This window comes from Mesoplodon mirus (genome assembly GCF_964341445.2).
Source record: "Mesoplodon mirus genome assembly, chromosome: 7".
NCBI lineage: Eukaryota > Metazoa > Chordata > Mammalia > Artiodactyla > Ziphiidae > Mesoplodon > Mesoplodon mirus.
This window is the reverse complement of record NC_138983.1, coordinates 38010448-38023985: the sequence shown is the minus strand read 5'-3', so window position 1 is coordinate 38023985 and position 13538 is coordinate 38010448. Positions and strand designations below refer to the sequence as shown.

At 41.5% G+C, this 13538-nt stretch overlaps 1 protein-coding gene across 1 annotated transcript in view; it reads left to right on the top strand.

Annotated features, from left to right (window-relative positions):
- Positions 1 to 13538, top strand: part of HEPHL1 (hephaestin like 1) — a gene marked incomplete at its 3' end in the record, with an annotated part of 86668 nt that overhangs the window by 30625 nt on the left and 42505 nt on the right. The window contains exons 7-10 of the mRNA XM_082628397.1: positions 3651 to 3790; positions 3935 to 4066; positions 5655 to 5866; positions 9045 to 9195. Coding sequence (XP_082484523.1) covers positions 3651 to 3790; positions 3935 to 4066; positions 5655 to 5866; positions 9045 to 9195 — 635 coding nt within the window. The remainder of the gene's footprint in view (positions 1 to 3650; positions 3791 to 3934; positions 4067 to 5654; positions 5867 to 9044; positions 9196 to 13538) is intronic.

The following is a 13538-nucleotide window of genomic DNA, read 5'->3' as shown; positions in this document are numbered from 1 at the left end:
GTATGCAAGCTGCATTGTTAAATGCCATGAGAAATACTAAGCTGACAGAGAAGAGAGTAAGGTGCTTGCACATATGAAGCAGACAGTTTTGCAAAGGGAATATGGCAGGACTCTCTTTGTTTTGTTTTGTTTTGGCCACCACGTGGCATGTGGGATCTTAGTTCCCTGACCAGGGATCCAACCCGAGCCTCCTGCATGGAAACACAGGGTCTTAACTACTGGACCACCAGGGAAGTCTCAGCAGGACTCTCTTTCATTGGAGATGATGAACTAGTCAAAGAAGGTTAACCTTTTTGGCTCAAGGACAGCCTGATATAACTTAAGCTCCCTCTATGCAGAATTCCTTTTTCTCCCTGTCCAGTATAATGCCATTTTTTTCTTCCAACTCTAACTCTAATGTCACCTCTTAAGTAAAGCCTCCCCTGACACCTGAATAATTTTCTCTGGGCTTCTGCAGCATATAGTATTTTTTCAAATTTAATCGAACAATTCATTAAGTGGATGCAGACTCCTGTGACTTCTTATTGTAGAATCATATGGAAAGATGTCTGTGAAAGCATTATAAAATGTACAGTGTGATACTAACAAGTATTGCTATTATCCTATAATCCTTTTTTTAACATCTTTATTGGAATATAATTGCTTTACAGTGGTGTGTTAGTTTCTGCTTTATAACAATGTGAATCAGCTATACATATAAATATATCCCCATATCTCCTCCCTCTTGTGTCTCCCTCCCACCCTCCCTAACCCACCCCTCCAGGTGGTCACAAAGCACCGAGATGATCTCCCTGTGCTATGTGGCTGCTTCCCCCTAGCTAGCTATTTTACATTTGGTACATATGTCCATGCCACTCTCTCACTTCGTCCTAGCTTACCCTTCCCCCTCCCCATGTCCTCAAGTCCATTCTCTAAGTCCACGTCTTTATTCCTCTCCTGCCCCTAGGTTCTTCATAACCTTTTTTTTTTTTAAGATCCCATATATATGTGTTAGCAAACGGTATTTGTTTTTCTCTTTCTGACTTACTTCACTGTGTATGACAGACTCTAGGTCCATCCACCTCACTGCAAATAACTCAATTTCGTTTCTTTTTATGGCTCAGTAATAGTCCATTGTATGTATGAGCCACATCTTCTTTACCCATTCATCTGTCGATGGACACATAGGTTGCTTCCATGTCCTGACTATTGTAAATAGAGCTGCAATGAACACTGTGGTACATGACTCTTTGGGAATTATGGTTTTCTCAGGGTATATGCCCAGTAGTGGGATTGCTGGGTCATATGGTAGCTCTATTTTAGTTTTTTAAGGAACCTTCATACTGTTCTCCATAATGGCTGTATCAAATTACATTACCACCAACAGTGCAACAGCGTTCTCTTTTCTCCACACCCTCTCCAGCACTTATTGTTTGTAGATTTTTTGATGATGGCCATTCTGATTGGTGTGAGGTGATACCGCATTGTAGTTTTGAGACATGGGTTTTGAGTCATTTCTCTAATGACTAGTGATGTTGAGCATCCTTTCACGTGTTTGTTGGCAATCTGTATATCTTCTTTGGAGGAATGTCTATTTAGGTCTTCTGCTCATTTTTGATTGGGTTGTTTGTTTTTTTTTTGATATTGAGCTGCATGAGCTGCTTGCAAAGGATAATGCTGTATCCTTGGCTTCCTGTGGCCATCCAGGCCCGCATCCCCAGCAAGAATCTATCCTATAATCCTTTTAATGTTTGAGGGATTGTTTTAAAAATTGTCTTTGTGGTCAATAAGATACCCTTTGTTTCTTTCATTGTAAATGTCATTCATTCATTCATTCTTCCACCAAACCAATGCACTTGAGGCTTGCCTAAAGAATTTGTGTGGACCATATACAAAAAACTCTTTGATATGAACATTCTCTATTGACCAGTATTTCTCCATAAACAAAATAATGAAAATTAACTTTGAAAATTATTTCTTAGAAGCTTTCCAGAATTCAGAAGCTCCTTATAAAATATGAAATATTAAGCTATATTCAATCAATATTTAATGTAATATGTGACAGCACAATGTACTGAATGACATAAGGGATGCAGGGAGGTCTAAGACAATGTTCCCAATCTCAGGTAGAGAAAGATGCTGAATGCACAGGAGAAGAGAAGTGATTTTGCAAGTTACAAATAAGATTTAGATGAGTTGTCCAGACAGTGAGTTCTCTGCACATTCAGAGAGAGCTACGATAACCAGAAAGACTTCACAGAGGAAGTGGAACTTAAATAGGGTCTTAAAGAATGGTAGAATTTATATAAGTGAATTGTAAAGAGAGGGAAATTTTAGATGCAGGGGTTAATGCAAAGCATCTGCCATAAAGCAGAGTGATTAGATCAGAGAGTGAATGCCTGGTGTGGGGGATTTGCATGGGGAATGGACACTCACATAGAGCAATGCAGAGAGAATTGGGGTAAACTGGATATCCATTGCAGAGGCCCTCCAATCATTTGAACTTTACTTGATTGGCAATTGGCAATTGAAAGCAACTGAAGATTTTGGAGCAAGTAAAATGACACTAAAAATTACTATTTTGAAGATTAATGTAGTAGTAGTGTGTATGCTGAGAAAAATTTGAATGTATGGACACCAAGGGGGGAAAGCTGCGGGGGGGGATTAATTGGGAGATTGGGACTGACATATATACACTAATATGTATAAAATAGATAGCTAATAAGAACCTGCTATATAAAAAAATTAAAAAAAATGCAATTTAAAAAAAGGTAAAAAAAAAAAAAAAAAGAGTGAGCCAATGTGAGATAGACGATGCTGCATGCACAGTTAGGAGGTTTATATAATGGTCCAAGCACAAGGTGAGGAGGACATGCATGTACTGGGGTTGTGACCATGGGAAGAAAGGAAAGGAAAAGATGGAGAAATGAAGGTGAAGAAAAGGAAGGGTGCAAAATAAATGGTTACAAAGTCAGGATGAACAAGATAAGGAGTTGAGGCAGAAAAAGAAGACAAAGCCTGCACATCTGCAAGAGTGATGGCACCATTGACAGAAATAGAATAGAGATAGTACTAATTGGATACTAATTAGTATATTAGTATTAATACTAATTGGATATTAGTACTAATTAGTAATAGTACTAATAGTTATATCATTGTATTTCACAGCTTTGAAATTTGGTATTTCATGTATATAGTTTGTACGGTAACTCCATTGATTAAATTATTTGATTAACTAGACACTCCATTCCTTAATCATGCCACATATCAGAGCATACTCTATGCAGAGTCTATTCATATTGATATCAGCAAGAGATAGAGGGATGCTTATTCTGCAAAGAAACCAGTTAGCTCTTGGTTACTTTGTAGGACATCATTCTGCGATACCAATATTGATAATGAAGGAGTTTGCCTGTGCCTTCTTCAGTTGCTGGACCTCTGGGGAAGAAAGTACAATGGCTAAGAGAGAAATGAGCTTGAGCATCAAACAGCTTCTGAAGAATTTTAAGGCTGGTTCACTATTCCTGGGAACTTTGTTGAAAACTGTGCTATCTTTTCTGGAGATAAGGGTCGATAAGTGGGCTAAAGGCAATACAGTAAAGCTCCATAATTAAGGCACTTGGTAGATATGCAGAGGTGTGATCTCAGCCAACTTCCTATTCTTTCCACAGTGACTCTGAGCTCTACTTCACACAAGGGGACAACAGAATAGGAGGAAAATATTGGAAGGCTCAGTATATAGAGTATGTTGATGCAACTTTTACTCGAAGAAAAAGACTCTCTGAGGCAGAAGCCCACCTTGGAATTCTTGGTACAGTGAAACCATCTGTCATGTTTTGAACAGGGGAAATGTTTTAGTAGGACATGCACACCTAACATGGAATGACTCTTCTCCTGTTCCTATCCACTTCTCTCTTTTCATCCTCTTACCTCTCCTTCTCTTAATATTTCTCAGGTCCCATCATCAAGGCAGAGGTGGGTGATACTCTGTTAGTGACCTTTGCTAACAAAGCCGACAAGGTCTACAGTATTTTGCCCCACGGTGTGATCTATGACAAGGCCTCTGATGCAGCCCCAAATGTAGATGGTAAGTCCCAGCCTCAGCCTTCGTAGGAAACAGGATGAGTGAGCAAAGGACTTAGAACTGGACAGACCTGGTTCAAATCCTGGTCCCTTTACTTACCAGCCCTGTGAGCTTGAGCAGCTATTTCAACCTTCTGAACCTTATTCTTCTCACCTATCAAATGCAGATAATGACACTCACCTCATAGGGCTTTGGAAAAGGATGGAGAGAATTTAGGACAGGGTCTGGCCCACAGTAGGTACTTAGGAAATGTTAATGCCTTTCCTTTTCCCTCAGTAATGTAATAAATCTCAAAGTGATCTACTTTTACAGTCACCCCCACTTCTCTAAGATGGAGAGCTTTTCTACTGCATTTGGATGGGATCTATGGCTGAAGGCTGAAAGGGAACTCTGATTTCCAATGTTTTGTTGAAATCAAAATCTTACACGTGGTCTTTGCTTTGTCTCTATCGACAAATATTTATTTAAAACCAGTATTATGTGCTTACCATCATACATGGCCTCTCCCAATCACAGAATATGTAGCACAGGCTCTCTACATGTAAGAAAGGCAGCTTCTACCAAGTGGCTGCAGGAATTATCCTTCCATTCATTATACTGCTTTTGGGAAACTCCTGGTCACGTTGGAAGCCTTCCCCATCACTACAACAGACATCATGACTCCTGGGATACTTACTTCTTCATGCCCAAGTATGAGGCCAGTCACAGTCCAGAGCAGGTGATGGGGAGGGGACAGAGAAGGAAGGAATGGAGGGAGTATTCCCCCTGTCTACACCCACCCTCCCCTCCCCCTGCTGCAGCAACATTTCCTGTGCCTGCAGTCTCTTCCTTGGTCAAAATGCTCACAATGACTTTTGTGTGTGTGCAGAAAGAACACTAGTGACAGTGCAAATGTCCACATTTTCTATTGTTTAACTCAGAAAACTTACTGGGCACCTTTTTGCAAAGCTCTGGACAAGATACAGAAAGTCTCTGGCCCCAGTCTAGTTGGAGAGATTCAATGTGTTCATTTGGCAATATAATGTGAGGGTTAAGTGCAAAGTCTTTGGAATCAGACAGCCCTGAATTTGAATCCCAGATCTGCCATTTATCAGCTTTGTTACCTTGGGCCTTCACTTACCTCCTGTAACTTGTAGTTATTTGGGTTATTCCTAGTTCAACCTTCTAGATTTCAAACTCTTTAAAGATAAGTCTCTTGTTTAACTTATTGGGGTATCCTCTGCAAGGCCAAGTATAATATATTCCACATAGAAGGTACTCAATGATATTTTATGAATTTACATTTATATATTAATATATAAATGGGCAATTATCGCTCTTCTAACATTTGCTAAACCTGGTAGTTGAGTAAGAAGTAGTATCTGTGTAGATATTAAATGTAATCTGTGAAGAAGATAATCCTTTGATATAAGCTTCTATCTCATGAAACAGCAGATTGTGGCAGTGGCCTCCCTGGTAGGATACAGTGAAAATAACTGTCCTTCCACAAAGTACATCATCAGAGAGAGACATACCAGGGCTGGAAGACCCAGTGTGACAAGTTAGTGTTCTTGGCTGTTGCTTTGAATAACTGTTTCATTTATCTCCTCAGGATTTCTGAAACCAGGGGCACATGTTAAGCCAGGTGAAACTTTCACATACAGGTGGACGGTGCCTGAAAGCATAAGCCCAACAGCTGATGATCCCCCCTGTCTGACCTATCTTTACTTCTCAGCTGTTGAGCCAATCAAGGACACTAGCTCTGGCCTTGTAGGGCCTTTGCTAGTCTGTAAAAAGGGCATTCTCAATGCTGATGGGACACAGGTAGGCCATCAAAGGTCACCAAGTTCTTCTCAGGGTTGTATGTGAGAGAGATCAGTAATATGGCTAGAGAGTAAATATTAATAAAGAGTCAGTTACAAAAAGTGATTTTTCCTCATTGCTCTTGAAATTGACTTCTACGAAATGAGGATTTTATTTTATTTTGTTTTTCCTAAATTTAACCTCTGAATTTTAATTTAAGGTAATTTTGATGTAAATAAAATTTTAATTTTCAGATCTTAAATATAAATTTAAGATCTGAAAGTTACATATGTCCACTTAGAAAACCAGGATTTCTGCTTGTTGTGGCTGGAATTTGGTGGGTCTCTTTCCCTATGTATTGCTTTGATTCTAGAAGCTTCAGAGATCTATATGAAATGCAAATTGGGATCTTTTGGGGGGGCAAGTTTTCTCAAACTTGGCCACACATTGGAATCACCTGGGGACCTTTTAAACATCCTTTATTCAGGTGTTCCAGACCAATTAAATCAGAATCTCCAGGTGACTCCAATGTGCAGCCAAGTTTGAGAACCCCTGTAGCTGACCACTATAATCTGGAAATTAGTCACTATGACCAAAGGAACAAGAAAGCAAGTAGACTGTTTCTTGCAAGTCCCAACTTAGAAGTTTCAATTAAGTCACACTGATTAGTGTGGCAAAGCATAGCATTTCAAGCTTTGTCTGTATGATATTAAACACATTCATGGAAAGAGGAAAAGCCAGCCATTTAACCATTTTAAATTACTTTACCAAGCAGAAATAGCAAGCTATTTATTTAAATGGTATATTTTGTAATATTTGGCATTAATCCTAGTTCTGTAGAGAAAAGGAACCATTAGGATGTGTATAAAGATAGAAAGAAAACTATTATAAAGAGTTGGCTCACATGACTATGGAGGATGACAAGTTTCAAGATCTGCAGGGTGAGTCAGAGAAAGAGACCCAGGAGACCCAAAAGGCCAGCAGGCTCAAGACCCAGGAGGAGCCTGTGTTTGAATTTGAGTCCAAAGGCAGGAAAAAGCTGTTGTTCCAGTTCAAAGGCAGGAGGAATCCCCATTTACTTGTGAGAGGGTCAGACTTTTTGTTGTTCTGCTAAGGCCTTCAACTGATTGGATGAGGCCCACCCACATTAAGGAGGGCAATCTGCTTTACTCAGTCTACTGAATCAAATGTTAATCTCATCCAAGCACATCCTCATGGAAACAGCTAGAATAAGGTTTGACCAAATATCTGGGCACCCTATAGCCCAGTCAAGTTGGCACATAAAATTAATCATTACACAGGGTCCTATCACCTACCTTCTAACCTTCTCCTGAGCTAATATCCCACTTTTATAGACCCAGTTACATTCCAAATAACTCTCAGATGATGAGGTTCTTCAACTGAACTCCTTTCAATGGTTCCTTCTCATCTTGTGGACAATTGCAATCACAGTTAATAACAGTTAACATTGAGTACTTAGTATTTGCCAGATGTTGTGTTGAGTGTTTTACCTATAGTATCTAATTTACCTTCCAAAAAAACATGAAGTAGGGACTACTCATACTCAGTTTGCAAATGAGGGAATTAGGACTTAGAGAAGACAAGTCATTTGTCCCAGTTTTCACAGCATGTAAGCAGAATGGCACTAGAGCCCAGGATCTTTTAAAATATGTTTGACCCCTTGTCCACCCCCCCAATTTTTTATATTGTATTTTGAAAAATTTTAAGCCTATGTTGTTTCTTTCCATAGCCAATGATCTTAAATTATTGCTTTCTAAAACACCATGTGATAAAAGCAGTAAGTGTACATAAGGTATAGTAAGAACATAAAGCAAAGAATACCCTTATCTTCAATGAAGAGTTAAAGCTTCACAGGGGTGGGACAGCTAAGCTGACCCTTGAAGTTGGATTACAGTGGGAGACCATCAAAGTTGAGGGGGTACACGCATAAAGGACAGGCTTGCTGAACCTAGCAAGTTCAGATTGCTGCAAAGATCTTGGCCTTACTTCAGTCCAAGTGCCAGGAGGGAAGGGCTGAGAGATGAGGCTGAACAGGTAGGCAGGGACTGATCACTGTTGAGTTTAGATTGTATTCTCCAGATTAAGTAGAGAGATATGATCAGTGGCACTGCTGAGGATCCCTCTGGAGCAGGCAGCAGGCTGAAGGGTAGATTGGAAGGGAGCATATTAGAGAAGGGAAGATGGTTGAGAGACAGAAAATACAGTTACCTCTCTGGTTCAGCTTTAAAGAAAAGTAGATTTCAGCAGTTCAGCATGCTGTTTGGTCAGACATGCTCAAAAAAGATGGATTAGGAATATACACAGTGGGAAGTAACCCCTGAATATCAACTCAAATTAACATAACATAGCAAAGTCCATGGGTTACATGAATTCATTATTTCACTCAAAAACACCTATTGAGTGCCTACTTGTCCAGTCATTTTTGTTGGAGCTGGGGATCCAGAGAGAGACCCAAAACTTCCCTACTCTCACAAAGCCTACATTGCAGTGGGGCAACATCAAAAAATATAAGTGCATAAATAAATATAATTTCAGGTGGAGATAAGTGCTATGAAGAAAAGTAAAGTGTGGTAAAGTAGAGTGAGTTTGCAGGCAGGATGGAAGATGAGTGACTTTTGTATAAGGTGGTCGGGGAAGGGCACTCTGAGGAGGTGATGTTGGTGTAGGGAATGGAACAGAATAAAGGAGTGAGCCAGGCAAGACCTAGGAGAACCTCCTAGACAATAGGAACAGCACACACAAAGGCCCTGAGGCAGGAATGAAGTTGGTGTGTTCACAGAAGAGCAAAAGGCCAGGGTAGCTGGAATAAGTTAGGGGGTGAATACACGGAGATGAGGCCAGAGAGAGAGGCCGAGGCCAGGACTTGGAGTCTAGGGTAAGGAAAATAAGACAGTGATGACCAGCCTGAAAATAGGAGTACCACAGGGAAGGAAGGCTTCTAGCAATGACTTATGTCCTCTGAGGAGGTCATATGGACAGGGAGAAGGATATAATGAGGAAGATGAATTTGTTGGGGGTAGAATGAATTTATCAGAATCCTGATTTACAAAATGACCTAGTAAATCTATGACTGACATTGACCCTAATTTACTTTGTGTCACTTAATTTTGAAAGTGAAATAGAGCTAAGAAGTCCTCCAAACTGTACTTTAATACATTCATTTCTTTCTTCTCTGTAGAAAGGAATAGACAAGGAATTTTACCTATTATTCACAGTCTTTGATGAGAATCTGAGCAGGTATCTTGATGAAAATATTCAGAAGTTTACCTGGCGTCCCTTCAGTGTTGACAAGGAAGACAAAGGGTTTGTGAAGTCCAACCGAATGCATGGTACGAAAAATGTTTTTCCCTCCTGTAAAGGAAAGGCATAATTGCATTTGAAGTGAAAATGTTTGGAATGCTTTAACTATCTTAAGTTTGGTTTCTTGGGTATTGTTCTTGGTCATGAGTAAAATGTTTCGTGGCTTCAGACTCACAAGGTATGGTGAAACCTCCCTATCTCGAGAGATGTGAAACTTAATTAATACTTCTAAAGCACTTTATCAGCCTTAGATAAAGCAATATAAAATTTGAACTAGCAAAGATCACAGTACATCATAAATGTAGAAATTACTGACAAAATGCCCTCCCTTGGGTTTGCAATAATGTCATTAAGTCTGATAATGCAGCTGATAATTGGAGATAATTATTATCCAGCAAGGCATCTCTTATCAAGTTGTATGTATAACTATCTAAAGTGTTAATTTGTAAAACATTAGCCATTCCTATCCAAGATCTTCATGTAGGAGAAATTAGTTAATTATCCTTCTCTGTCTCTTTTATATCAGTTGTTAACAATACCAAACCCACATTGTAATTGGTGTGAGTAACATGGGATTCTTGTTAGTCTTGGAGAGATTACCCAAGGTGGCAGAGTAATGCACAAGACTCCAAACTCAAATGGCCACCAGAGTGTGGAGTCAACAAAAATGCCTAGAGGGGAGGGATCAAGATGGTGGAGTAGGAGAATGTGGAATTCATCTCCTCCCACAAACACATCAAAAACACATCTACAGGATACAGAGGAAGATGGCAGAAGAGTAAGACGTGGAGAGCACCTTCCTCCCCACAGATACATCAGAAATACATCTACATGTGGAACAGCTCCTACAGAACACCTACTGAACGCTGGCAGAGGACCTCAGACCTCCCCAAAGGCAAGAAACTCCCCACGTACCTCAGTAGGGCAAAAGAAAAAAGAATAAACAGAGACAAAAGGATAGGGATGGGACCTGCACCAGTGGGAGGGAGCCGTGAAGGAGGAAAGGTTTCCACACACTAGGAAGCCCCCCTCCGGGCGGAGACTGCGGGTGGCGGAGGGGGAAGCTTCAGAGCCATGGAGGAGAGCACAGCAACAGGGGTGCGGAGGGCAAAGCGGAGAGATTCCCACACAGAGGATCGGTGCCGACCAGCACTCACCAGCCCGAGAGGCTTGTCTGCTCACTCGCCGGGACGAGCGGGGGCTGGGAGCTGAGGCTTGGGCTTCGGAGGTCGGATCCCAGGGAGAGGACTGGGATTGGCGGCGTGAACACAGACTGAAGGGGCTAGTGCACCACAGCTAGCTGGGAGGGAGTCCGGGAAAAAGTCTGGACCTGCCGAAGAGGAAAGAGACTTTTTCTTCCCTCTTTGTTTCCTGGTGCACGAGGAGAGGGGATTAAGAGCGCGGCTTAAAGGAGCTCCAGAGATGGACGCGAGCCGCGGCTAACAGCGCGGACCCCAGAGACGGGCATGAGACGCTAAGGCTGCTGCTGCCGCCACCAAGAAGCCTGGGTGCAAGCACAGGTCACTACCCACACCTCCCCTCCCGGGAGCCTGTGCAGCCCGCCACTGCCAGGGTCCCGTGATCCAGGGACAACTTCCCCGGGAGAATGCACGGCACGCCTCAGGCTGGTGCAATGTCACGCTGGCCTCTGCTGCCGCAGGCTCGCCCCGCATCCGTACCCCTCCCTCCCCCCGGCCTGAGTGAGCCAGAGCCCCCAAATCAGTTGCTCCTTTAACCCCGTCCTGTCTGGCCGAAGAACAGACATCCTCAGGCGACCTACACGCAGAGGCAGGGCCAAATCCAAAGCTGAGACCCGGGAGCTGTGCAAACAAAGAGGAGAAAGGGAAATCTCTCCCAGTAGCCTCAGGAGCAGCGGATTAAATCTCCACAATCAACCTGATGTACCCTGCATCTGTGGAATACCTGAATAGACAACGAAACATCCTAAATGAGGAGGTGGACTTTAGGAGCAACGATATATATATATATTTTCCCCCTTTTCTCCTTCTGTGAGTGTGTTTGTGTATGTTTCTGTGTGTCATTTTGTCTGTATAGCTTTGCTTTTACCATTTCTCCTAGGGTTCTGTCTGTCCGTCTTTTTGGTTTTTTTAGTATAGTTTTTAGCACTGGTTATCATTGGTGGACTTGTTTTTTGGTTTGGGTGCTCTCTTCTTTCTTTCTTTTTAAAAATTACTTAAAAATTATTTTTAATAATTATTTTTTATTTTAGTAACTATTTTATTTTATTTTATCTTCTTCTTCCTTTCTTTCTTTTTTTTTCTCCCTTTTATTCTGAGCCATGTGGAGGACAGGTTCTTGGTGCCCCAGCCAGGCATTAGGGCTGTGCCTCTGGGGTGGGAGAGGCAAGTTCAGGACATTGGTCCACAAGAGACCTCCCAGCTCCATGTAATATCAAATGGAGAAAATCTCCCAGAAATCTCCATCTCAACGCCAAGACCCAGCTCCACTCAACAACCAGCAAGCTACAGTACTGGACACCCTATGCCAAACAACTAACAAGACAGGAACACAACCCTACCCATTAGCAGAGAGGCTACCTAAAATCATAATAAGCCCACAGACACCCCAAAACACAGCACCAGACGTGGACCTGCCCACCAGAAAGACAAGATCCAGCCTCATCTACCAGAACACAGGCACTAGCCCCCTCCACCAGGAAGCCTACACAACCCACTGAACCAACTTTAGCCATTGGGGGCAGACACCAAAAACAACAGGAACTACGAACCTGCAGCCTGTGAAAAGGAGACCCCAAACACAGTAAGTTAAGCAAAATGAGAAGACAGAGAAACTCAGAGCAGATGAAGGAGCAAGGTAAAAACCCACCAGACCTAACAAAGAGGAAATAGGCAGTCTACCTGAAAAAAATTCAGAATAATCATAGTAAAGATGATCCAAAATCTTGGAAATAGAATGGAGAAAATACAAGAAAAGTTTAACAAGGAACTAGAAGAACTAAAGAGCAAACAAACAGTGATTAACAACATAATAAATGAAATTAAAAATTCTCTAGAAGGAATCAATAGCAGAATAACTGAGACAGAAGAATGAATAAGTGACCTGAAAGATAAAATAGTGGAAATAACTACTGCAGAGCAGAATAAAGAACAAAGAATGAAAAGAATTGAGAACAGTCTCAGAGACCTCTGGGACAACATTAAATGCACCAACATTCAAATTACAGGAGTCCCAGAAGAAGAAGAGAAAAAGAAAGGGACTGAGAAAATATTTGAAGAGATTATAGTTGAAAACTTCCCTAATATGGGAAAGGAAATAGTTAATCAAGTCCAGGAAGCACAGAGAGTCCCATACAGGATAAATCCAAGGAGAAATATGCCAAGACACATATTAATCAAACTGTCAAAAATTAAATACAAAGAAAACATATTAAAAGCATCAAGGGAAAAACAACAAATAACACACAAGGGAATCCCCATAAGGTTAACAGCTGATCTTTCAGCAGAAACCCTGCAAGCCAGAAGGGACTGGCAGGACATATTTAAAGTGATGAAGGAGAAAAACCTGCAACCAAGATTGCTCTACCCAGCAAGGATCTCATTCAGATTTGATGGAGAAATTAAAACTTTTGCAGACAAGCAAAAGCTGAGAGAGTTCAGCACCACCAAACCAGCTTTACAACAAATGCTAAAGGAACTTCTCTAGGCAAGAAACACAAGAGAAGGAAAAGACCTACAATAACAAACCCAAAACAATTAAGAAAATGGGAATAGGAACATACATATCAATAATTACCTTAAATGTAAATGAACTAAATGTTTGGGTTTTTTTTGCAGTACGCGGGCCCCTCACTGTTGCAGCCTCTCCCGTTGCGGAGCATAGGCTCCAGACGTGCAGGCCCAGCAGCCGTGGCCCACGGGCCCAGCCACTCTGTGGTATGTGGGATCCTCCCGGACCAGGGCACGAACCCGCGTCCCCTGCATTGGCAGGTGGACTCCCAACCACTGCGCCACCAGGGAAGCCCTATTTTTAGTTTTCTAAGGAACCTCCATACTGTTCTCCATAGTGGCTGTACCAATTTACATTTCCACCAACAGTGTAGGAGGGTTCCCTTTTCTTCATACCCTCTCCAGCATTTATTACTGGTAGATTTTTTTGATGATGGCCATTGTGACCAGTGTGAGGTGATATCTCATGGTAGTTTTGATTTGCATTTCTCTAATAATTAGTGATGTTGATCATAGAACAAATAATTTTAAAATTTGTATGGAAACACAAAAGACCCCAAATAGCCAAGACAATCTCAAGAAAGAACAGAACTGGAGGATTCATGCTCCCTGACTGCAGACAATATACAAAGCTATAGTAATCAAAACAGTTTGGTACTGGCACA